This window comes from Heptranchias perlo, chromosome 11 (genome assembly GCF_035084215.1).
Source record: "Heptranchias perlo isolate sHepPer1 chromosome 11, sHepPer1.hap1, whole genome shotgun sequence".
Classification (NCBI taxonomy): Eukaryota; Metazoa; Chordata; class Chondrichthyes; order Hexanchiformes; family Hexanchidae; genus Heptranchias; species Heptranchias perlo.
The window spans coordinates 31,585,127-31,612,864 of record NC_090335.1 but is presented as its reverse complement, the minus strand read 5'-3'; the positions used below and the strand labels follow the sequence as shown (position 1 = coordinate 31,612,864).

Sequence of the window (27,738 nt, the reverse complement as noted above, 5' to 3'; positions counted from 1 at the left end):
TCCTGCCGTGGCATTGATGTTGGGTTCGGGCGGGAGTCGGGTCTAACTTATTTAAATGAGGCCCGTGAGTTAAAATGGCCTGTGCCTCACTTCGGTGAGATAGGAAGAGCCTCACGCTCACCCCCACTGGCCCCACGCTCAGCTCTCCCTCCCTGTTAAAATTTGGGTTATGATATGAATACATTATAATGCTAATTTTGATTTAATGTTAAAATTTCTGCTTCACACTCTTGGCACACAGCAGTACATGCAAATATTGGGTTGTGGACAATAGCATGTCCGTTATGCAGTCTGCCCTGTTTTCGGCCCACTTAAAGTAATGGATAGAAAATTGAGCAGGCTGTGTATTGGGTGCACGATCTTTAATGCCCAATATTTCAACACACGCCTAAAGTATGTGCTCCTCTGCGCCAGGATTGCAAAAGCAGAACATCACTCCTTAAGCTTTTGTGGTAGGGTTGCCAACCCTCAGGATTTCCCTGGAGTTGCCAGGAATTAAAGATCTCTTGGATATTGCTGCAGGCAACCTAGGAGAAAAATTATAGGTGCGTTAAAAATTGTGTATTTTTTCATTGAACACTTTCGTTTATTACTTATAAAAATATTTGAGATGGAAATAAAAGCTGTTTGATTGGGCAAGGTGCTTGGAGGAGGGAGATCATGTGATGATACTTCCAGGAATACGTCCAACCAAAATTGGCAACCCTATTTAGTGGGGACCTTTATAAACGTAGAGGGTGCTTTAATACCATATACACTCATATGGGGTGACGTTCACCTTTCCTCAGAGGTTTTTGGCTGTTGCACTGAAAGCCTTTTAAGTTTGGTTTACAAATAAAAACTTAGCGCCACAACTGAACACTGAATCAATTTACAGACATCTGCAGAACTGAGTGAAGTACAGATGTCATAGGTTTTGACATTTTGAAACACTGCAAACATTTCCAACCCTTGAAATGCAAATACTGGCATTGCTTTTAATAGCATCAGTTACAGGTTCTAATGCCCACATAGTCCTGTATATTGACTTAAAACTTGTCCACAAGATTAGGATTAAAAAAGAAAATCTCAGATACTCCTCTTTGGTGAGGAAGCTCTGGACTACGGCAATTGAGAACGGATGTAACTCCTCACACATAGTCCCCACCAGCAGCAGGACTCATTCTCGTGGCCATCTGCCAATCATCAATATCAGCTGATTGTCGTAGATAATAGAATATAGAATAAATTATTTTACTATATGATGATGTAAGTTATATATGATCATGGGGAGAAAAGATAACTCTAGTTATGCTTTTAGTTACCATGAGTTTAGAAATGACCGTTAAATTTAATGGCTGCACCAGAACTCACCTGAACAGCTCATTTATGATATATTTCCTTCTAGTAAGGTACATAGTCAGATCTGGTAGGTAGGTTTGAGCACAACTGCAACAGTTAAATGCCCAAATACAAAAGCCCTTTCTGTATTCATTTATCGAACATGATTTGTCCAAAGTTATTCATCTGAAGCAAGCTCTTTCTTTCAGGATTTGGTTTGCACAGAATTTACCGTTTAACAGAAGTTTATAAATATGGAGACTGCTTTGATCTAAATGATCAAAGCTAAATTAGCTCAAGCGCCTCTGTGATGTAACTGTTCTCCATGAACCATGAACTCACTATGAGTGGCTGTGAACAATCAGGGGCCAGGAGAAGCACTCTCTCAGTTGTTTGAGTGTCAACTTGGTTTCTGGCAATGATATAACAACAACAACTTGCATTTATATCGTACCTTTAATGTAGTAAAACATCCTAAAGTGCTTTACAGGAGCAATTACCAAATAAAATTTGACACCGAGACACAAAAGGAGATATTAGGACAGGTGACCAAAAGCTTAATCAAAGAGATAGGTTTTAAGGAGCATCTTAAAGGAGCAAAGAGAGGTAGAGAGGCAGAGAGGTTTAGAAAGTGAATTCCAGAGCTTTGGGCCTAGGCAGCTGAAGACACGGCCACCAATGATGGAGCGATTAAAATTGGGGATGCACAAGAGGCCAGAATTGGAGGAACATAGAGATCTCAGAGGGTCGTAGAGCTGGATGAGGTTATAGAGATAGGGAGGGGCGAGGTCATGGAGGGATCTGAAAACAAGGATGAGAATTTTAAAATCGAGGCATTCCGGACCGGGAGCCAAAGTAGGTCAGCGAGCACAGGGGTGATGGGTGAACGGAACTTGGTGCGACACAGGATATGGACAGCAGAGTATTGGATGAGCTCAAGTTTATGGAGGGTGGAAGATAGGAGGCCGGCCAGGAGAGCATTGGAATAATCAAGTCTAGAGGTAACAAAGGCATGGATAAGGGTTTCAGCAGCAGATGAGCTGAGGCAGGGGTGGAGACGGGAGATGTTACGAAGGTGGAAGTAGTCGATCTTGGTGATGGAGCAGATATGGGGTCGGAAGCTCATCTCAGGGTCAAATAGGACACCAAGGTTGCACACTACCTTCTCTTCCAGCCATTGTGCAATCATTCTGGGGGGCATTCCCTGTAACATCTGGTGCCCTAAGACCACCTCCACCCACTCCTGCTTGAATAAAAGACTGTGGTCTTGGTACACTAGCTATAGAAAGGGAGCAGCCTTCCAATTTAGTTTGCTGCAACAATGTTCTCAGACAATTTAACGTTTTCCCAATAGTCTTTCCAAGTTTTTCTGTGTGAGTCTTTAGGACTCTCACTCTACTGTGTTCTAAGTTTATGGATTCATTAATATTCTAACTCGATACAATGTATAACTGGTCTTTGATAAGGGTCAGTGGAATGAATTCTCTATTCAGCCAAATAAATCAATGTACAGATTGTATCACAAATCTGACCATATAAGCACTGAGTTTTCATACAAGTCAAGTACAGGGGAAATATTTTGTTACGCTGTGCTCGTTTAGTGTGTCTCGTTGAAATGCAGTAGCATTGCGAGCCATGAATGTGTGATAGCCAAGGAATGTTTTTATACAACATAGGATAGTATCGTTCCCATGAATTATTTTTCTTATTTTACAAAGTTGATGCCAAAATTGAGAACAATGAGTTTAAATAAAACGGTTTCAAAGTGAGGTCATTGGAAAAAGTTAACTCTCCATGCCCTTATAATTTGCATTTACATTTAATATTTACATCCAACTTCTATCATTTAATTAGAATTGATTACTAATGAGGAGTTGTGAGATACATGGGTTGATTTTCATTTGCCTGCATAGAGGCAGTTGGAGGCAGGCGCAGTGGAATTAAGACCTACTTGAGTGAACCAGCACTGAAGCCAAGCATGTTTCCAGGTTTCAACTCATTTGCATAATGCAGGTGAGCTGCTGATGCAATTAAGACCTGGGATTGACATCTTGCCCATTGGGGGATGGGAAATCACAGGCTGTTGCAAACTTCAAAGGCCTGCAGCAGCTTTAAGGGATAGTGCATTTTTCCTGCCAAAAGTATTTGCAGGTTCCCGAAGATGTCAAAGCGGACTCAAGGGAGCACTGTATGTAATGGTTTCGGACAGGCAGTGGAGATCTTGGTGGACCTTATTAGTGAGAGCAAGACATCCCGTACTACTTGGATGGGTGCCTCATCTCATGCTGAGTTGGAGAAGGGGCTTGGTAGGAGGTCGCCATTCATGTCAATGTCAGCAGCATGCTGTTGCAGGTCTTAAAGGCCTGAGGTGCATCTTAGGAGTGCTTTCCACAACACTCCCCAACTTCCTTCCACCGTCCCCCACACCCGACCCCAAGTCTAAGTCATCTGTCAGACCTAGGTAAAGTGAAGATGGGCAAGTGTTAGGATGCAGCTTGGATGGCAAGTACATCAGATTATTGGCTGTAGCACAGAAAGAAATTCAATGACCTCACCAGATCTGCTAACGTAGGAAACTCCGCTTATATCTCTCACTGTTTAAATTCTGCAGGCAAAATCCATTTTATCCTCTCAATATGTCATTTCTATTAGAAGCTTCCCACGGTTGCCCTTTTTGCTTTTCTTCACTCTGAAGAGGCCCTCCCCCTGACAGCTCGTTCCATATATTCTTAGAATATAATGCTTATTCTTGTCATGATATATATTAGAGCAACAGGCTGACACATGCAAAGCTGAAAGCCCTTTTTAAAATGTTACTTACCCTCTTTCACTCTTCTTGTAGAAGACCGCCCATAACAAGAAGGAGAGAACCCACACAGAAGGAGGACCCCAAAGCTCCAGCCTCTCATCCATTTGAAAGAGGGTACACCGGAATACTCAGCAGGGACAATACAGAGGAAGCAGGAGATGGGGAAACTGGAGGCCTGGACCCAGATGCTGACGTGTGTAACAACTTTTCTGCCTCCTTGTTTCATGCCCAACTCTCTCATTCACTGCACCCACATCAGCAAATCAACATCAAAGCCTTGTCTGGCATTGTGCAGAGACTGACTCTGCACAGAGACTGACTCTGCACAGAGACTGACTCTGCACAGAGACTGACTCTGCACAGAGAGTACTTGCCAAGCCAAGTTACATCCTCACCCTTGCCTCTTTTCTCTAGGTCTAACAGAGGACTTAGATTTGGGGGCTAATTTTAACCTAAATAGCCGGGCAGGAAACCAACAGAATCAGGTGGAACGCCGCTTTTACACCCCGCCCAATATTGCTATCCATTGACTTCAGTGGAGAGTAAAATTGGGCAGGGTGTAAAGCCAGTGTTGCACCAGATCTCGTCAGTTTCCCGACAGGCGGGTTAGGTTAACATTGCCCCCTCGGAGTCGGGGGTGGGGGGGGGGAGGATGTGGAAAGCCATTCTGAGAATGCACCGTCACTCATTCTTACCTTGCCAAGCAGCAGCTCAGAAATATTCACCCTGTGCAATTTAGACAGTGACTTTGCAGAATGTCCTGGGTGATCGACAGAGAACAACTGAACAGGAGCAGAATCAGCTGACCAGAGGGCCAGGTGATGTCCTTACTCTGCTGATGAGGACAGGGATGTAGACCTCAGTGGCCCAGCAGAGCCCCCGTGACAGAATCTGTAACACCAGTAATAGCATCTCGCAGGAATGCCCATACTGTAGCCATGCATGTCCTGGGCTCTCGTACCTTAGAAAAGGTAGGAAATTGTATGGCTAACGCTTCATCCAGCTCAGTAGGAGGGATGCAATGGACCTGGATGATTTGCTGTACCTCTAGAGCACCTTTCCTGTACCTCTGCAGCACCTTTGTACCCTCGTGCCTTCCTCAACCAATGCTTAGACACGTGACAGAAAGTGGGCAAGGCCAGACTATCCCACAGCAACCAAATTGGAGCAGCTAGCAGTCTACCCCTCTCAGGCCCACACTTGTAGAAATCGATGCCCGTCACCATCTCAGGAGCCTTAGGCTGAGGCACAGCAGTCTATGCTCCATTCTCCAACCAATAGGGAGCACTTCATGGAAGCCCTAAATTAGGCATTAGAGCACTGCAGTTAGGTACGAAGGCAAACACAGGGGTGGAAAATAATAGCAAGGTAGCAACATAAAACAATAACCTGAGTTTGGACATAATTTGTCTTGTGTTTAGAGAGATGGAATGTAGTAGCATGGATAGAAGGTTGATGCACAGGAAATGTAGAATCAGAATAAATGGGTGTTTCTCAGACTGGAGTAGGTTTGGAAGCAGCATATCTCAGTGTTGCGTCCACCTTTGTTCTTGGCAAAAAAAGACAATTTGGATTTAGGAACACAGTATCCAATTTGGCTCATGATACAAAAACAGGTTTGACAAAGAGTGAGGAGGGCTGTAAAAGACTTCAGGAAGTCATAGACATGTTGCAGAATGGGCAGATAGGTGGAGGATGCAATTTGTTGTGGATAAAAGAGAGGTAATATACTTTGGGAGAAAAAACAAGGAATGGGAATATTCTCTAATTGGAAAAATGCTGAAGGTGTGGATGAAGAGAGACCTAAGGGTTCAAGTGCTTAATTCCCTGAAAGTGCAAATGCAGGTAAATAAAGCCTAGAGGCTTAAAGCACAAGAGTAAAGGACTAATGATGAATTTATATAAAACAATGGTTACAGTACTACGTGCCGTTTTGGGCACCCCATTATAGAAAAGATATTAAAGCCATAGAAAGTGTACAGCGTAGATTCATTAGGGCGCTGCCAGGGATGGGAAACTAGTTATGAGGAGAGACTTGAGATACAAGGACTATTTCTACTGGAGGAGAAGACTCAGAGAAGATTGAGTAGAGGTTTTAAAATTTTGAAGGATTTTGATAGAGTGACTAGGGAAAGACTACTTCATCTGGTTGGGGAGTCAGTGGCAAAGGGTCATCAATTTAAAACTGTTACAAAGAGAGTGAGGTGAGAGTCAGGAGAATTTTTATGCAACAGGCTATTGAAATATGTAATTCTTTACTACAGCGAGTGGTTGAGGCAGAGGCCATTGCATTGTTTTAAGGGAAAACTATAAGTATTTGAAGGAGAAGATGATATAGGGTCATGGGAAGAGAGAGAGTGGGGCAGTGGGATTAGTTCTGGATTGCTCTAGCAAAAAGCTGGCACAGACACAATAGGCCAAAGGGTCTCCTTGTGTGCTGTAAACTTGTAATGACATTGTAGACTGGAAACTGAATTGAGATGAATGGTCTATTTTGCAATTGTGGAACAGGTGTTGCTTAGAGTGTTGAGAGTGCATTTTGTCAGGACTATTAATACAAGGGATCAGGGGAGGGGGGGTTATAATGTGAAGCACTTATTAATCAGATCTTGGTAGATGGTTCTGGTGGCTGGCAAATGTTGTTCCCTAGCAGCCTCCTCAGCATCCTCAATGTGACCTCAATAAACTAAAGACCCTCCTCCGCTGTAGTCATCCTTGAATAACAACGTTTTGCAACATGAAGCAAACCATAGTGATGCTTCACAGTCTGACATTGGAATAATCGTTTCATGATTCCCATCATGTACATCAATGATGGCTTTCGTAAAAGCATGGACCATATTGTACCTCTGTTCAACAGAGCTATGTGGTTGCCACATCTGTGTCATAAGCCAGGCATGCAGTGGATAGCCTTGGTCTCCATGGAGACAAATGTGCACTTGTTAACCAGGAAAGCAGGAAGTGACATCACAGACTAGCTGCATGGTGTTGGAGTGGAATGCCTTGCAATTCATGAAGGCTAAGGTGTTGTGGTAAGGACTATGCAGGGCAACAAGTAGGCAATCTATGATGCCCTGGACTTTGGGGAATGCTGCAATTTGCACAAAACCCATTGGGGTAGATTTTAACTAGAGGTGGACTTCAGGCGGATGGCAAGCTCCTGCCACCCTCTCAAAGTCCCTCGGGAGAGGCCTGAGCCATTTTGAGGGCCAGGCCTCATTTCCATAATCCTGGCAATCTATAAACGCTGTTCAAGCACTCACAGGTAGCTCACCAGTCGGGGGTCGGGGGAATTCTGCCAGATCCGCCGTGGAGCCAAGCCAGAAATGTTCTCTTTGGGGAAGGGGCGGGGGCGGGGGATGGCGCGGATGGGCTGTGCAGATGGGCTGGCAATGGGAGCAAGATTTTGGGCCAGAAGCAGCATTCATGCTCCTCCTAGCTCCACAAAAATGTAAAAAAAAAATCTGGTTTTGGAGCAGCCTGCAGTGGTCCCTTTAAGGACTGCTGGCCAGGCAGCTCAACACCTGGTACTAATGGGCGGAGCATGCACAACACACGCTCCATCCACTGCTACCCAACAAACTGTGTCTGGGTCCTTTGACATGGAAAGCATATTGGAATGAGGCTCTCACTTGAAACAGGCAGGCTGCTGGTCCAGCCATGCAGAGGCCCCCAGGAGAATGGTGCCGGGTGGGACTGAAGCAGGAGCGGGGATGTAAGTGCAGCACAGCGATTTTTGAGCCACTACCACCCCATTCCCGCTTAGCAGAACAGCTTAAAATCAGCCCCATTGTTCTCTTCTGCTGCTTCCGCATGCCCATGGTGAAACTGATGAAGGTATTTACTCTTGGAAATAAGCCATCGGTCACCAGCTTAGTACCTATATGGACTACAGATTAGCCGAATTTATTACTGACGTCTCCTGTGGCAGCCTGGAAAGAGCCAGAGGCAAAAAAGTTCAGGGCTGCAGCGACCTTTACTGCAACAGGATTTCCCTGGAGGTTAGCTGCTGGTCATCTAAAAGCAGGTGACACAAGCCTGTCACTACCTCCCTGGAGTAACACAGCCTCCTCAAGCATTGCTTTTCAATGAAGTGCAGGAGTGTTTGGCCAGGCCTTGTACACTTGGTTTGGAGAGTAAGGATGGATTTGAGGAGACTTCCTCCCACATCCTATACCTCAAGCAGAATCCCTGTTTCCTTCCTGCTGCTCCTCATTCTCTTCTTCTAAGAGATTCCCAGAGGGACGCTTATTGTACAAAGGCTAAGCTGCTTGTAAAAAAATTACCTCACAAATGACTGCCTCAACCCCACTTCATGCTCAGATGTTTATCATTATTGGCAAAACTACTGCTTTGGTCAAAAAAAGCAATTTCCAACAGTCCCTTCCTAGGATGGGCAGTTTAATTGCATATGGAGGATTTTGGTCTTATAACTGCTAACTTAATCTTTTGTGCAAAGCACCTTGAGGCTGAAGGGATCTTCTGAGCCTTCCCTTAGGTATGATCTGTGGTTTCATTGGGAAGGCAACAGTTGGAAAAGTTACATGCATGTTGTGGCCTGCAATAAATTTCCACTAATCGTAGGGGTAGCGCAGGATACTGGTAAGTTAAGCTGCTGCTTTCTTTAAATGACAACTTCCTTTAATGGATAAAGTGAAAGATCATTTACCACTAAAATGCTGTGTTTGCACTCTACTGAGTGAGGATAGATCAGAAAGGTTCGTGGAGACCCCGGAGACACCATTAGAACTTTCATCTTCAGAAAAATGGCCAAAATGTTCCTTTTCAGTAATTTCATTAAGGAAACAGTAGATTAAAAACAATACATTTTTTTCCTGTAACTTTATCATATGCATTTGAATTTTGTTACTTATGGATCCACCTGATTCAATCAGTGACATTCATAATAGAATTAAAATATTTGAAAACAAAATGGCTGCGGGAGAAAAGGTTTTCTCAGAGGTGATGCAAAATAATTTACTGGAAATAGCACTGAAGACTGAAATCAAAATGGTGTCAGTCAATAGCTTAAATGAGATAAGTGCAATTTCTGACATAGGCCAGTTAAATCCTGTTACAGGCAACCATTTAAGTGTCACTGTGGAGCAAACACCCTGGACTTAAACAAATCAGTAGGGGAAAATCTTTGTCCATTTGGAATTGTAATGTTTTTCACTTTGGAAAGTTAGTAAGCTGCTTGTACAGATGAATAACATTTATTGTCACAACGCAAATATCCTTCCAAAATTGTTAAGAAATGACAGAAATGCACTTGAATGATATGTGTAACACCGAAAGAAATAAAATGTTACATCCCCGTGCAACCAGGAGATGTAATTTGTGTAAAGAATCCTGCAAACATAATAACTGCTTTGCTCGTCAGGTTAAGACTCTCATCTTTGACACACTAATAATCACCATAACTTAAGACTGAAATCAGTGTGTCAGTACTGGGCTCCACTGCTTCTTCCTATTACCTCAATATGCAGAACTGCTTGTGTTCCAGCAGACAAGTAGATGTTTCAGTTTCATAAAAAAATATAACAATTAGCAATGTGCACTCCATTGATAACTTAGTAGCTACATGAGCTAACTGTCTGATGGGGTTCTGAGCATTACATACCAAGAATGTCCCAGGTTTGAAGTACTTTGGTTAGCCGTAGGGGCACTACAATTGGCCTCTGTACCTCTGGGGTAGCGAGGGAACAAATCCTCGATTTATTAAAACGTTTAAAAGATTTAACATTTTTAACAAATCTCTTTAAAAAAAAAGTGCTTAAAATGTGAAACTTGCTACCACATGGAGTAGTTGAGGCGAATAGCATAGATGCCTTTAAGGGGAAGCTAGATAAGTAAATGAGGGAGAACGGAATAGAAGGGTTTGAAGATAGGGTTAGATGAAATAGGGTGGGAGGAGGCTCATGTGGAGCATAAACATTGGCATAGACCAGTTGGGCCAAATGGCCTGTTTCTGTGCTTTCATGTAATCTGTAAAAAAGTTTCCGCTTTTGGTTGCTATCCAGTGAGCCTTGCTAGAAAGTCTGTAAGTGAGGATAGCATTGGGTTTGGCTGCAATGCTCTCCACGGTTAAATAGTCTGCAAGCACTCCCTGAGCTCACACATGAAGAATCAGGTACTTGAATTAGGTTCGCCTAAGAGTGGATCGGAGAGGCATTTTCCAGATTTTTCCCCCTAATTGGCCTGGATTTTTACCTGGTTTTCCGCCTCTCCCAGGAGATTACATGGCTCCTGGTGGGTTGGGGAGTGTATATTGTGATGGACAAGGCATCACAACTGCATGGGACAAGCTGGATGGACCAGTAGGTCTTCTCCTGTCCGTCATTTTTCATATGTTCGTTTTATTCGTACGAGGAGCTGCCATGGCCTGTGGAACTATGCCTTGGGCCAGAATCAGGATAGGAGGGAAGAGAACTGGACAAGAAAAAACATGCAGCGATATCAGCAGTCATTAAAAGAATACCCTGCAGGTCAATATTGAATACTTACTTATTTGGTCAAAGAACATCTAAGGTGTCCTGCTGTTCTGATACAATGGCCGCCCTGTTGAGCTATGGTATATGTATTTCATCAGAGATGAAACAATGTTGACAGTCAGCAGATTTGAAAGAACAAAAGGCCAGTAGGCAACTAGCTTTAAGTACATGGTTGGAGTCATGGTAGCAAATAGCTCATTTGAAACAATGTAATACCATGAAATAAAAATGCAGTGACGTGGTCAAGGGTGACAGATCTGTGACAAAATGTTGTCAATCTAGCTGAAGGAAGTGTTTATCACAGTATAGTAAGGCCAGCACTGATAGATGTATGGATGGTGAAAACTGAATACATGAAGTGCCACTCCACTTGCAGCTCAAAAGTGGTATGAGCAAATCTATTGAGACACTAGGGCAGACTGCCAGCCTGCAAGTTTAGCTGGGCAATAGTGCACAGCATGGCATAGTGCAGTGAAGAAAAGTAATATTAAGATGGTGTAAAAAAGCAAAACAGAAAATGATGATCGATTCTGATCCAGGTTGCAGCCCTGAAAGGCATAATTGCACCATTATGAATCAAGTCTTTTCATTTTCTTTCCTACATCAGGAACTGAATAAGTCCACCATGTTTGCACCAGTTGTATCATTGACAATAAAAATAGAAAATGCTGGAAATACTCAGCAAGTCACGGTAGTATTGCCAAGCTGTGTGACCTTGTGCAGAAATTCTTTCAGACTTAAGAAATAGTTGTTGCTGGGGCTGAACAAAAGCTCTTTCTCTAACTCTAGCTTATTTACTCCTTGTGCTGAGACTGCAATGCTGCTGAAGCCAAGTCCATCAAAAGCAAAACTTAAAGTCAGTGTTGATCCAAGAGGAAAGATGGAATTGACCCTGACATCAAGCTGGCAGTGTAACTACAGGCAGGAAGAAAACACAGTCTATGTCAGGGCCAATAGGAGAGATGGCATTATTCTTTCTTGAAGCTGAGAATGAAATAGCTTTTGCTAATACATCACATTGGCTATAGCAAAAGCAAATAGGGTTTATATTGTATTACAAGGATCAATGAATATAAAACAAAGAGAACTATATTTCAAGGCTATAAAAGGCTTTGGTACATCTGCACTTGGGAGTGTTTTGTTGAGTTTTAGCCCTCACACATGGTGAAGGATATCAAGGTTCTGGAAAAGGTGCAGAGGAAGGGTAACCAGAATGATACCCAACTTGAGAGCCCTTAGCTTTTGAGAACAGGCTCAAAGAGTTGGAGCTATTTACTTTATAGAAACACTGATTTGGAGAGGATATAATTGTGGTTCTTAAAATGATGAAGGGACTGGACTCAGTCCAGTTGGACAGGTTAATTCAGATGGATACAGATGAACTCTCCCCTCAACGCAGCTCCTAACTGAATGTTGCTTACTGCAGGCAAGAATTTTCACCCACTGTATCAGTGGCTGTTCCATTAGCAACAGCACTTGAGTAGGAGCAGTGCTGAGGAGAGAGGGGCCTGATCCACAGTGATTTTTAATAGTAAATACCAATTTTCGTACTAGAATAGAATCATAGAAAGGTAACAGCATGGAAGGAGGCCATTCGGCCCATCAAGTCCATGCCGGCTCTATGCAAGAGCAATCCAGCTCGTCCCACTCCCCCGCCCTATCCCCGTAGCCCTGCAAATTTTTTCCTTTCAAATACTTATCCAGTTCCCTTTTGAAAGCCATGATTGAATCTGCCTCCACCACCCCCCCGGCAGTGCATTCCAGATCATAACCACTCGCTATGCAAAAAAATGTTTTTCCTCATGTCACCTTTGGTTCTTTTGCCAATCACCGTAAATCTATGTCCTCTGGTTCTTGACCCTTCCTCCAAAGGGAACAGTTTATCTCTATCTTCTCTGTCTAGACCCTTCATGATTTTAAACACCTCTATCAAATCTCCTCTCAATCTTCTCAGTTCCAAGGAGAACAACCCCAGCTCCTCCAGTCTATTCACGTAACTAAAGTCCCTCATCCCTGGAAACATTCTGGTAAATCTCTTCTGCACCCTCTCTAAGGCCTTCATATCTTTCCTAAAATGCAGTGCCCAGAACTGGACACAATACTCCAGTTGTGGTCGAACCAATGTTTTATAAAGATTCATCGTGACTTCCTTGCTTTTGTATTCTATGCCTCTATTTATAAAGCCCAGGATCCCGTATGCTTTTTTAACCGCTTTCTCAACCTGCCCTGCCACCTTCAATGATTTGTGCACATCTACCCCTAGATCTCTCTGTTCCTGTACCCCTTTTAGAATTGTGCCCTCTAGTTTATATTGCCTCTTCACGGTCTTCCTACCGAAATGTATCACTTCGCATTTTTCTGCGTTAAATTTCATCTGCCACGTGTCCGCCCATGCCACCAGCCTGTCTATATCCCCTTGAAGTCTATCACTACCCTCCTCACTGTTCTCTAGACTTCCAAGTTTTGTGTCATCTGCAAATTTGGAAATTGTGCCCAGTACATCCAAGTCCAAATCATTAATATACATCAAGAAAAGCAGTGGTCCCAGCACCGACCCCTGGGGAACACCACTGTACAGCTCCCTCAAGTCCAAAAAACAACTGTTCACCACTACTCTATGTTTTCTGTTACTTAGCCAATTTTGTATCCATGCTGCTACTGCCCTCCATATTCCATGGGCTTCAATCTTCATGACAAGCCTATTATGCGGCACTTTATCAATCGCCTTTTGAAAGTCCATATACACCACATCAATTGCATTGCCCTCATCTATCCTCCGTGCTGGCTTTCCCTCATCAATCCACATATCAGGCCCCTAAACGCTGACTATTTGTGTGAAATGCTGTGGGTTGGAACAGAGATTCATCGTCTCCTGCTACAGACTATCGAAATGAGGTGGATACGTATTCACCATTGTCCTTTCGAAGGGAATGACAGTTCCGGAGAGAAGAGAATATTTCCAGTCATAGACTGTAAATTGCTAATTTGCTGTGATTATTAGGAGTTATGGACTACAACAGTCACCTGGGGTCTGCTTGATTCCCTAGGGAGGGAAATTTCCTGGAATTTTTCTTGAATTCACTGAAGATTTTCTTTAGGGGTGATCTTAACCCTACCTGCCCGGTAGAAACTGGGTCAGTGGTCAGTTAAAATTGTCCCGGTCACTTACCTGCCCTGGAGCCCCTGGGAGCTGACCTTCTGTGGTTTTAACTCGTTTAACTGGACAGGCAGCGAGGATACCTGCCCAAAGCCAACGGGATCCTTTTTAACATATGCATGTCTGGTCCCGATGATATCGTCAGGACCTGACTGCCATTGTTACTCGGTGGTCTGAGCGAGAAGTGGCAGTGAGTTTTCTGCCAGGCCAACCCAGTGGCCAAGAGGCCGGAAAAGGCCCAAAAAAGTAACTTTTCATTTTCCTTTTACTTTCCTTGGGGCAACAATGCTCCTTCGGGCCCCACAAGGAAATTTTAGGCTTCCCTTGCTGTGATTTCATCACCCCCTCTCCCCCGTCAACCAATGCTCCTACTTACCTGACGTCGGTGGGCGGCCGCGCAATTTTCCACTGCTTCCCGTCCAGAATGAAGGGATTTTAATGCGGCCCGGGAGTTAAAATACCCCGGGCCTTACGTCTGGAGCAGGTGAGTTTCTAAATCACACCACTGCCCATCTGCTCAAAACTGTCCGGGAGTTAAAGTCGGGGCCTTTGTCGCTGCCAGACAATTGGGTGGTTAGGGGGTGGGTCAATGCTGTATGTCATTGCACCAGTGCCTCGATGGGATGCACTTGATGGATTTTCGCACCATTCTTTTTGTATGTTCATGTGCACTGTGTTAACACCGCCTAATTTCATTCACACACAAGTGGGCATCGACGAGTGAAACCCTAATTTCACATTAATGCTCTCTTTACAGACAGATTTGTCTTTTTCACACAGTCCCAAACAATCTTTTCAATAAACAATCATGGCAGGTCGAATAGTCTGTCAGCATTCTGGGCTAGACATTTTAGAAGGTACGTTTGGGTGCAGTTACAGAGGGCTGACAGCACATGTAGCAACATAGCCCAGCGTAAGTTACTGCCTTCAGGAGAGGAGAAAAGGGAAGAAAATTGGGGCGAAAAATACACAATCCTGGCAGGAATGGCAAAGAAGGGCTTCATCAATGGCCAAACAACACCACCCAGTTGTACTGTTAAGTCACAAACACCAGAAGTCCTCAGATTCAAATCAATCTCTGCTAAGTTCGCTGATCGCAACTCAAGTTATTGTTTGGATGCAACAATTGGTCTCAGCATCTCTTAGGTAGGAAGGAGGGAAAAAACCAGAACTTTCACTCACCATCATTCAGTCACTTCTACTGAAAAACATGGGGGAGAAATTTGATAAGGGTCCGTTTTGGGCGGTGGTAACGCAATGCGCTAGCACCCTGCGCCCGACGGACCACGTGCAGACAGGACGCATGTTTGGACCCAAGCGAGCACTTACCTGCAATCGGCATTCCTTTCCAGGCCTTACACGTGGAATCAATGCAATTCGCAATTTCCACCACCAAAGGGAGCTCTTAAAGGTAGCTGGTAACTGTTATTTGATGAAAGTAACAGTCCACTGTCTGCATGGAGTCTGAACAGAGATCAGACATCGCACACGTAAAACACAGATGCAGGTCCCATCCCTATGTTTACACACTGATGAGTTACGTTAAAACATTGAATAAAGGTTGCGCACTTCTAAATCCCACATCCTCCAATCTGCACACCAGACCTCACCAATCTGCCGATCTGAGTTGATACCAGGCCTGCAAGAATGCGTGCATCAAGGTTCTCTGCTGATGCACTAGAGACCTTGGGTGCAAGAGCTGGACAGAAGGAGGGACATCCTATAACCAGGCATATACTCAAAAGACAGTGGGAGGCAGCGGGGGACAAAGTCAATGCCAGACGCACCGCATCGTGAACAAGGATGCAGTGCACGAAGAAGTTCAATCCTTTGACGAGTGGTCAGGGTGATTGAGGCCAACTGTCAAGTGGTGTCTCCTACCAACATACTACACCCCCCCATCCCCCACATACCAATAAACTCTTTCCATCAGTACTCAACTCTTCCAATCAGATGCTTCCTCTCACCCTTACACATTACCACTGTTTCAAGCCACCCACCCACAACTCACAGGCCACACACACTGGCAGCTATTCAACCATGACAGGCACATCATCCAGACACACGTCCCGCTTTCTTGCAGGAGAAGGTGGCGCATATCAAGAGGTAGCAAGAGGCCGTGGCATTTAGCTCCTCGAGCTAATTCAATGAAATCATGGTGGACCTGTGACCTAACTCCACATACCCATCTTAGCCCCATATCCCTTAATACCCTTGGTTCACAGAAATCTATCAATCTCAGATTTAACATTCACAAGTGAGCCAGCATCAACTGCCGTCTGCAGAAGAGCGTACCAAACATCTCCCACCCTTTGCGTGTAGAAGCATTTCCTAACTTCACTCCTGCACGTCCTGGCTCTAAATGTTAGGCTATGTCCCCACGTCCTAGTATTGAAGTCCAGGAGACCTCCAAAAACAGTCACAAATGTCTCGGCAGCCAGAGGCCATAATCCAGCCACTAACTTGTAAATCCTGCATGGTCCCTTTAAATAGCACCGGTGGGGAATCCTCCAGGCACTCTAAGACACATTCAGGTGATCGCGGTTAAGACTGTGCGTTGAGTTGAGCGTTAAGTCCCAAAATGGTGTCTATCACTTTAAATCATAGTTGCACGCTGATTGAAGCCATTTTCTCCCTACTTTACATGATTCCAGCGTTCGTTATCTGCGCCTGCGCTAACTCCTATACCAAGATGGCGTCTGGTACACGTCACACAGGAAACATGCGTGCGCATCCAAGACGCCATCTTGGATGTCAGACAGGCCGTGTAGCGCCGAAACAACGGGTGCAACACGGCCCAATTTAGCGCCTATATGTCTACACATTGAGTAAGAACGGGGTTAGGTTCAGTTGTATGCCCTCCATAGTTCAATAATCTGCTTACAGTCACTGGCTAGGCTCACACATGAAAAATGTCTACTTGGGTGAGGTAATGGAGCGCTACCTGCACCCACACAACTATCAAGAGTCAGTGCCCTAATGAAAGGGGTGTGGGGGAAAAGCAGCATAAAATTGGGGAAAAAAAGAAGCAAGATAGCTCCCAATTGCTCCAAAGAAAACCACAAACTAGAAGGAAATCAACGGTGGCCTATAGATCCACTCCGAGTCTTGAGCAAGTCAGTGTCAGTCCCACTACACTTCCACTTGAAAGAAATAAGTGTGTTGTGGGCTTTGCTGAGATACCCTTCAAATAAGGGAGACTATTAAACATTAGCACTATGAAACATTTAAAGAGGTGAACACATTGATAGTACTTTCCCTTAGTTACCTCCTTCTTTAACATGTCACAAACTATATGCAAATAATATTATATACATGTAAATAATGGAATATTGCAATACCATAGCCTGGCACGAACAGATTACAAATACAGATTTTTAATCAACTATCTCTGAGCACCATCTTCATTGCTTCATAAAACTGCTGAAAACTGTCAATTTTATTTTGATTGCCACTTTTGGTTAAAATATGTGTAATGTTGCAACAAAGCACAAGTTATTTATTGTGGAATACATTTTGAAGACTTTTTTCAGGATTATTAGAAATCTACAATTTAAATTTTTTTTAAACTTTCAAATTAAAATTGGGAGGAGAGCAAATCAAGTCTGTACTACTTAGTGCAGTTAATTCCACCAGCGAATGCACGTTGCTGGGGTATTTAAACTCAGAATTTTGTTACAAGAAGCATTTTCTTAACTTTACAGATAATGCTATGCTAGAAATGTTCTTACAAAGATACTTTTTTTAGTGCAAATCAACTGAGGAGTGTTAACAGTGAACTCAAGGGTGAGTATTTATGGTGGGTTTGGTACAGCGAGTTCTGTTTTGGCATGTGATCATTCATACAACCTACACACAGAACACTGATCAAAAACTAACTATTTTTGAGCAGATATAAATATAGCCACGTCTTTGTCAGTATTCAGAGATTTTTTTCCTAGGGAGAAGTGGCGAATCCCACTTTAACTTAGTGCACACATCGCAGAATTTCAAATTTCTCACCACAGCCTGTCCATTTACAAAGTTGGATAAATGGATTAACACAGGGACAAAATATCCTTTTGTACATGTTTGTCCCCCTTTTCAGAGATCCCTTTGAGGTGGGCTAGTGCAATAGGACAAAATTTCCTTTTATGCATTTGGCATTATTTCTGTATCCCACCATCAGTTCCCAAGGGTTGTGTTGAGTCAATGGTATTTTATAGCTGTAAACATGGCAATAAAGGCAACTATTTTTTTCCTTTTTCTATCTCTTAGTATTATGTTTCTGAGTCAGAAGGTTGTGGGTTCAAGCCCCAGTCCAGAGACTTGAGCATATTTTCTAGACTGACACTTTCTGTGCAGTACTGAGGGAGCACTGCATTGTTGCAAATGCCATCTTTCAGTTGAGAAGTTAAACCAAGATTCCATCTGCCCTGTTGGGTAGATGTAAAAGATCCCATGGCACTATTCAAAGAAAAGCAGGGGAGTTCTCCCAGTGTACTGGCCATTTATCCCTCAACGAATACCACTAAAACAGTTCATCTGGTCATTTATCTCGTTGCCATTTGTGGGACATTGCTGTGTGCAAATTGGCTGCTTGCTTACCTACTTTGCAACAGTAACTAGAGTAGCAACAGAGTACTAAACTATTCTAGCGCTAGACTGTGGAAAACTATCTTCCAACTTTGGTGAGACGAGAAACAAAACAACATGTCAGCTTGCGAGTTATGTTATTATGTATCTCCTCCAATTCGAATCAATGGTTGTTTCTCTCTTTCTTCCCGCCTCTGATCCTTCGGGTCTTGTTGCAGCTATTCCTTATTTCGTTGACCAACTACTTACTGCTTCCCGAAAATGACTTGTCAGAAGCTTGTGACAACCGTTAATTCCAGTCGAATATTTTTATAATGTGGAGATACCGGTGATGGACTGGGGTTGACAAATGTAAGGAATCTTACAACACCAGGTTATAGTCCAACTGTTTCTTTTGAAAATCACAAGCTTTCAGAGGCTTTCTCCTTCGTCAGGTGAGTGAGTGTGGGATTCCATGGAAGGTTACCGCATTTATAGTCAGAGAACAATACCTGGTGATTACAGATAATCTTTCCAACTGCCCGTTGTCAAGGCAATCAAAGTGTTCAGACAGAGTGATGTTACCTACAGGACCACCGAATATACAAACGGCCAGAACAAAAGACACCTCAGCACCTCACTCTAACGCAAGCCCACGGACAACCTCACGATGCTCCACTTTTCCAGCTCCCACCCTAACCACGTCGAAGAGGCCATCCCCTATGGACAGGCCCTGCGAATACACAGGATCTGCTCAGACGAGGAGGAATGCGATGGACACCTACAGACGCTGAAAGACGCCCTCGTAAGAACGGGATATGACGCTCGACTCGTCGATCGACAGTTCCGACGGGCCACAGCGAAAAATCGCATAGACCTCCTCAGAAGACTAACACGGGACACAACCAACAGAGTACCCTTCGTCGTCCAGTACTTTCCTGGAGCGGAGAAACTACGCCATGTTCTCTGCAGCCTTCAACATGTCATCGATGACGACGAACACCTCGCCAAGGCCATCCCCACACCTCCACTACTCGCCTTCAAACAGCCACCCAACCTCAAACAGACCATCGTTCGCAGCAAATTACCCAGCTTTCAGGAGAACAGCGTCCACGACACCACACAACCCTGCCACGGCAACCTCTGCAAGACATGCTAGATCATCGACACAGATACCACCATCACACGAGAGGACACCACCCACCAGGTGCATGGTTCATACTCCTGTGACTCGGCCAACATTGTCTACCTCATACGTTGCAGGAAAGGATGCCCCGGAGCATGGTACATTGGCGAGACCATGCAGACACTGCGACAACGGATGAACGGGCACCGCGCAACAATCGCCAGACAGGAGGGTTCCCTCCCAGTCGGGGAACACTTCAGCAGTCAAGGACATTCAGCCACCGATCTTCGGGTAAGTGTTCTCCAAGGCGGCCTTCGAGACACACGACAACGCAAAATCGTCGAACAGAAATTGATAGCCAAGTTCCGCACCCATGAGGACGGCCTCAACCGGGATCTTGGGTTCATGTCACGCTACACATAACCCCACCAGCGAAAGAAAGTTATCTGTTTTTAATACGAGTCATTCTCTGTCTTCTTCTTCCTTTCAGATGTTTCTCTCTCTCTCTGTCTGTCTTTTGTTCTGGCCGTTTGTATATTCGGTGGTCCTGTAGGTAACATCACTCTGTCTGAACACTTTGATTGCCTTGACAACGGGCAGTTGGAAAGATTATCTGTAATCACCAGGTATTGTTCTCTGACTATAAATGCGGTAACCTTCCATGGAATCCCACACTCGCTCACCTGACGAAGGAGAAAGCCTCCGAAAGCTTGTGATTTTCAAATAAAACAGTTGGACTATAACCTGGTGTTGTAAGATTCCTTACATTTTTATACCCAGTGGTTTCATTTTCTCTAGTAGCGCACCGGTCAACACGTTCACATAAAATTCTTTTGTGTGCTATTTTAACGCAGTCGTTAATTCATTTATTTTAAAAAGGGTAATAACTGCATTAAATAGTCCACAAAGGAATTCTATGTGAATGCACTAACCAATATGTAAGCAAAGGAAGACTGCAGACTGTGCAGTCTGTAGTGTGTACAGCTGTGTAATATCCACAAGTAAAACATTCATGTGACAACGGTCATTCAATTAATACCACAACAGAACATTCTGGCACAGGCATGATGGGCCTAATGGCCTCCTTCTGTACTGTAACATTCTATGATTCTATGAACAAATAGAAGCAAACTTCAGACAAAAATTCACAATAACCTGGAAACTGTGGCTGTACGATGACGAGCATCAGAAGCAATTCAGCTGAATTGCTACTTTATTTGAAGGGCAGTGACTTTAAATGTAAATTTGACAATTTCTACTGGTAAATTTTCTATTGGTAAATTCTATAACCTATTGCTGTAATCTGAACCAATGGTTACCTAATGATGTATACCCATGAGAAGTCAGGGCCAGAGCACAATGTTTTTACTTTGAAATTTCTGCCTTTCTGAATTGTTTTATGAAGGAAAGCGGAATAAATCTGTAAACCCCCAGGCAGATTAGACTTGATAATTTCTTTCGAATGTATAGAAGATGGAAAAAGTAAGAGACTGCTGCAGATTACCTTTTATTAATGGCTGCCCATGAAGCATTAACGTTATCTGCCATCAGTTCCACCTTCCTGGTATTGTCCATTGAGTAATCCCGCAAAAGCTTCCGCGCAAGGTCATTAGCCACGTCTATATTTATCTGCCACTGCTGCAGTGCCTTGATGAATTGCTGAAAAATAGAATAAAAAGTATTTCTGATATTATACAGGAACAATTCATGAAAAACTAGGGAGGGGGAAGATTTAGCATGGACTGTACTCATTATTTACAAGTAAAATTACTTGCGAGATTTTGTGCTCCCTAGCCAAGTGAGATACAGGCTAAGCTCTCTAGGCAACCTGTTCCTGCGGCCTACTTAAAATAAAGGGAAAGAATTATATCACAAAGTTCAATATGGTTTTGTTCCTGTCAACGGGCGCAGGTTTACCTGTGCCACAGGCATAAGCAACCCTAATTTTGCTGAGATTGCAAAATTGGGGCTAAACAATAGAGCTTTTCCCAATCATTGTATACTCAATGTGGCTTTCTCGATTCATGAATGTGACTAATTCACTTAAATCCAAGCATGGAACCAGAAAAGAACAGGTAGATCATTGAATTAGCAAATTATCCCTCTCTGGTGCTGGGTTTTCTATTCACTGCTTCTTCAATATGTCTCCACAGTACACACTGTTGACAAGTACACTGCCGTTATGATCATGCTGTTCATTGTTGACAATATGTGAAATCTAAACAATATTTTGATCTGCTTTCCACACAAAATAATGACCTCTTTCACCCATCCCCAGAGTACTGTATCAAAATGAATCTGTTATCTTTCTTGTTGTACCTATTTCTGTGTACTGGACAAATTTTTCTGATGTTTTGGTTTCAAAGATCTACTCCTATGTGCACCGACCCGTTTTCAGCCAAGAACAGGCCTTTGTCAACCCCAGGCTCGACAATTCCAATGCTTTCCTGGTTGGCCTCCCACACTCTGCCCTCCGTAAACTTCATCTTATCCAAACTATTCCACACCAAGTTCTACTTGCCCATCATCCCCATCCTCTCTGATATATATTGGCTTCCATTTCCCCTAGGCCTCAAATTTAAAATTCTCATCTTCATTTTTAAATCCTTCTATGGTCTCACCCCTTCCTATCTCTGTAACCTCCTCCAGCCCTACAACCCCAAACCTTCCGTTCCACTGACTCCCGCCTCTTGTGCAGATTTAAAGGAGGTGAAATGCAGCCCACTTTACACTCCACCAGATTATCTTATCCATTCAATTGACTGCTGATTTGCTATTGCACGATTTGCACTATCGCTGAAGACCAATTTCAGCCCCAGTGTTTGTAACATCTGTATGAACCGTCTTTTCCTCAATAGGCAGGACAATGCATCCTCTTCCTTTCTGTCCCTGATCTCACACATTCTGCTCAGTGTAATTAACAACACCAGAGAAGTAAAGGAGTTCACAATTGCCCTATTTACACAGCAATATGCCACAGGAAATTGGGAATTTGGGTTCAGCCGATTTATATCTTCCAATTAGCTGAGCTGCGGCAAGGCAGCAATAAGCAAAATAAAGTGACAACCAAAATCTCATTCACAGAAATCATAAAAATAGACTTTCTTTGATTTGAGACATGACTGCTCTATCTTTCTGTCACATACAATTTATTTTTGTCGCAATGCAAACGGTGTAGAATTTAACACAAGAGTAGAAATTATAGAACATTTTTCACACCAAAATTAAAGTTTTAAACATTTGGCAGTCTGAAATAATTCCCTCCTGTCCTGTTCCTGAAAGACTAGCATGTATTTTTAACATAGCCCTCTATTTCTCATTGCTCCACTGTTTGAATTCAGCTAGTGTCATTTGTGTGGGGATAGCTGTGATGTTAGTGACCCAGTTCAAAATGACATCAAGGGAAACAAAGCAACAAATATATCTTTTCCCACAAGAAGATGTGTGTTGTTTGTTTCCATTAATCCAAGGCAAATAGCTCAGTACATAAATCATGGTGAAGGAAGTGACCTTCTGGGAAAGATACTCGTGTCCACAGAACTCTTTATAATGCAAGAAATCTACCTATGGAGAATGGGGTAGGTTAACGGTCTGAGGCATGACATTCGTATGAAGATTGAAAATGCTTTAGAAATCAAAGAGCACATATATAATCATCTTACATATAGTTTATATAACTGTACCTTGATATTTTCTATGTTGCAAACCGTTTTATGTTGTCCAGTGATTCAATGGGTAAATGTACTTTTAAGTGTAACATTGAGCAATATTTATAGCAATACCGACTGGGAAGGTCCCAGGTTTGATTCATGGTTATTGCTAACTCAGGCAAATTGGTAGTGGAGGCACAATAATAGGCCTCGTGTTGCTGGTTTCAAAAGAAGAAGAAACCTGAAGTGCCATGACCTACAAGGCTACGGACCAAGTGCTGGAAAATGAGATTAGGCTGGGTGGCTCATTTTCGGCTGGCGTGGACACAATGGGCTGAATGGCCTCCTTCTGTGCCGTAAATTTCCCATGATTCTATGATTCTAAACCAACAACTAGAGTTCCTGCTCTGAACTGCTACTCATTGAACCCTACTGAAAAGTTTGCATATGAACACCAGGTGAGAACAAGATTTAGCTTGGCTGTGATGCCTCTAATGTCAATGAGCTCCTGATGCTCGCTGTCTAGACTCATGCATAAAGAATGGCTAGAGGGTGAGGTACTGCAGGGCGGTCGGTGCCCACAGAGCCGAATGCAAGTATCAATTATCTCCTTAGGAAAGCAACAGAGAAAATTAGGAAAACGTTTTGTACAGTGTAGTCAGTAAAACTAGGTGCTTACATATACGTGATATGTACATTATTCCACGTAACAGATAGCAACTCAATCTACTTGCTGTCAAGAGCAAATAAAAAGTGCAAGCAGCTGCAAGCTGGCAGTGAGCATCAATGAGTTACCAGCTGCAACCAATGGCAACTGGCATTTACTAACTGGCTCTGTGCTTTCTGTGGTGTCAATGCCAAACAAAACACGCTCATGCTGTAGAGCTGAGAGAGTGTAACAATCGCGCAGCTTCACTTTGAATTTTAATGTCGACAAGCATCCCATCGCTATGGCAACTTTGGCTCTATTTTCAGTATTTTCCTTTCAATGCAAGAAAAAAAAACACAGCTACTGAAGGATAACATGGTTACAAATTTTCACACAATAACTTGAAACTTAAAACATACGTAGAAATAGATAATGCCACACAGGAAGTTGGCTGAGTACAATTCCATGTCAGGTTGCCACCTGGCTGTTGTTTTGAAACCATTTGGCAATTGAAAGTTTTAGCGAGTAATTTAGTGGACAGTCTCAAGGTCCCATGAGTGCAAGAAATGATTCACCTGAACCATAAACACTCAACATCAGGGGGAGAACTCTCCAGTGGCTGGAGTCATACTTAGCACAAAGGAAGATGGTAGTGGTTGTTGGAGGCCAATCACCTCAGTCCAAGTACATTGCTGCAGGAGTTCCTCAGCGCAGTGTCCTAGGCCCAACCATCTACAGCTGATTCATCAATGACCTTCCCTCCATCATAAGGTCAGAAATGGGGATGTTCACTGATGATTGCACAGTGTTCAGTTCCATTCGCAACCCCTCAAATAATGAAGCAGTCCGTGCCCGCATGCAGCAAGACCTGGACAACATCCAGGCTTGGGCTCATAAGTGGCAAGTAACATTCGCGCAGACAAGTGCCAGGCAATGACCATCTCCAACAAGAGAGAGTCTAACCACCTCCCCTTGACATTCAACGGCATTACCATTGCCAAACCCCCACCATCAACATCCTGGGGTTCACCACTGACCAGAAACTTAACTGGACCAGCCACATAAATACAGTGGCTACAAGAGCAGGTCAGAGGCTGGGTATTCTGTGGTGAGTGACTCACCTCCTAACTCCCCAAAGCCTTTCCACCATCTACAAGGCACAAGTCAGGAGTGTGATGGAATACTCTCCACTTGCCTGGATGAGTGCAGCTCCAACAACACTCAAGAAGCTCGACACCATCCAGGAAAAAGCAGCCCGCTTGATTGGCACTCCATCCACCACCCTAAACATTCACTCCCTTCACCACCGGCACACTGTGGCTGCAGTGTGTACCATCCACAGGATGCACTGCAGCAACTCGCCAAGGCTTCTTTGACAGCACCTCCCAAACCCGCGACCTCCACCATCCAGAAGGACAAGGGCAGCAGGCACATGGGAACAATACCACCTGCACGTTCCCCTCCAAGTCACACACCATCCCAACTTGGAAATATATCGCCGAACCTTCATCGTCGCTGGATCAAAATCCTGGAATTCCCTACTTAACAGCACGGTGGGAGAACCTTCACCACACGGACTGCAGCGGTTCAAGAAGGTAGCTCACCACCACCTTCTCAAGGGCAATTAGGGATGGGCAATAAATGCTGGCCTTGCCAGTGATGCCCACATCCCATGAATGAATAAAAAAAAGTCGCAAAACGAAAATTTTGTGGCGGTCCGTTCTTAGTGAACTCTCACTAGTTGGAAGCATGATCATGTTACAGCCCTACCTCTGACCCACACTCCCACTCTATGCCAAGAGAGGAGCCTTGCAAAATTTACCCTTGTAACTATACCAACAACAACATTGTATCACTTTGTTTTTCTCTCAAAACTGATCTTAAAATTAAACACTTAGGCTATAATTATACTACATCTGACAACCCACACTTGTACCTAATGGCTGCGATGCAGTTGGCTAACCTTTGTTATAGTCCACAAGACTTCAGACTTATTATCGACATGCGCAGAACTCCACTCCTCTGGCACCACTCAATGCATTTTAGATGTTAGCAAAAAGTGGGTGGCAGCATCTGTTTTGCCCTAACAATAACAACATCCCATTTAAAGTTCCCAGGCGGTCCAATGGATCATCTGAGCACATTTCAAATGCAGCACTGAACCTGGCTGGAGCTTGATCACTGCTGGTGCGAACATAAATTGATGTGAGATGCCCTATCAGAAGGGAGGTCTCACAATTCTTGGCTTCAGTGCTCTTGGGCATCAGATAGGGATCAGACTCCAGAGTTATACAGCTACCTTTCACATTAATGCACACCTGAAATTGCTTCACATCAATGCATAAATGACAGTTTATTGCACCCTTAAATTCTTTCAGTGATTGCGATCTTTGGTTTGCTTTTGCGCTGCATTTGTGTAGTGGTTGTGTGTGGCTGGCAGCAGGTGGTGTTCGTTTTGTAACAATGGTTGGGGTTGCCAGGTTTTATATTTCCCTGATTGAGTCTGATGACTAGGCTAGAAGGCTCCATAACGGAGTTAAGAGGTGAGAAACCCGACCCAGGGAGGGAGCGAGGTATCAGGATCAGAGAGACCGAAACCAATGAGGGAAGGAAGCAACAACAGAGAGAAACCCTTCATAATTCCAATATAACTAAATTGTAACTTTGTCACTGGTTTTACATCGCCTCCTTCAAGAAGAGATGAGACAGATGTTACGGAGACAACATGGAATTCTCCTTGTTAGTAATCTGGAATTTTCCCTTTCAAAATCAAAAGGATTTTGATATTTCTTCAGAACCTGTATGCACTTTGCTGTAATAGTGGTTATTTTCCATAACAACTTATACTTGATCAAAGCAAAATGTCTCAATTCACTTTGCGGGGAAAGCAAACAGGAATTGGGAGGTGAGGTGACGAAAGACAACGTTGAACAGACAGAGTTTGAAGCGGCTTTTATGTTTCATATGTGTAATCTCTTTGCATTTGATGGAAGTTTTTGTAAGAAAATAAATGTCTGAATTTGATATTCCATCAAGTCGATGAGACTGGCATTATTGTGCAAGTCTCTGGGTGATATAGTATGCACATTAATACAATCAGGATAATTGTTAATCTTTCAAGTCATGTAGTTTCTGAAGGAGCAAATTTCTGATAAGGTACAGCATCTGGAACATAGGGGGCAAGATCCACTTATAGGAAATTCTTTGAAAGTATTGATATAGAATCGGACATCTAAAAATTGTAACAGTGTAACTGAGCCATACAGACCAGAAGGTCACAGGTTCAATTCTGGTGTAAGACTGAATTCGCTGACCTCAGCAGGGGTGACAGCTGGGATGATACAGTTGACTTCAGTGCCCCTAAGCTAGGGAGAGGGAAATGAACCAGGGTTCTCACATTTGATCACTATTCAATGACTGCTGCATATTTATGGACACTGAGAAAAGACGGGATGAGGCTTAATAGTGATGCCCCTTTGGTTCAATAGGCTACCAATAGTCACTGTCCAGGATTGCCCATGAAAATTGGCCATTTGGTGAGGTTCTGCAGAACATTCTGGCAACAACGAACTGTGCTCCAGCACCATTCAGCAGCTTCAGAAGCATCCACCACATAAAAGTCATATAAACAGGGAGGCAAAATGAGTAACAAAGGAATAACAAGAATACAGCTGAGGAATGTCTTAGCTCATTTGCAACTTTGTCACTTCGGAGCTAACAAATTTTCCTCATTTGCAAAATGAACTGAGTAATCCACATTCTTTATTTATATCCTCCATTTATTCAATCGCCATCTATGAGCGTGTAGTTGCTAAATAGCCCAAACTGCTGTGAAGAACCCACTTAAAGAGTCTCACACTTGTTATTGCTTGGAAATGACAGTGTGGAAGATACCAAGTTCTTCAGCTGCACATGTTCTGTGTTCTGCCACTGCAGGAAGTGATCTATTTAACAAGTACGCATTCCAATGTTGCAAATG

The 27,738-nt window shown here is 43.5% G+C and overlaps 1 protein-coding gene across 13 annotated transcripts in view; it reads right to left on the bottom strand.

The window, feature by feature from the left end:
• Positions 1 to 27,738, bottom strand: part of dmd (dystrophin) — a 1,591,310-nt gene that overhangs the window by 248,268 nt on the left and 1,315,304 nt on the right. For all 13 annotated transcript variants that reach the window (XM_067992781.1, XM_067992785.1, XM_067992782.1 and 10 more), the window contains one exon: positions 20,965 to 21,119. In XM_067992781.1, coding sequence (XP_067848882.1) covers positions 20,965 to 21,119 — 155 coding nt within the window. The remainder of the gene's footprint in view (positions 1 to 20,964; positions 21,120 to 27,738) is intronic.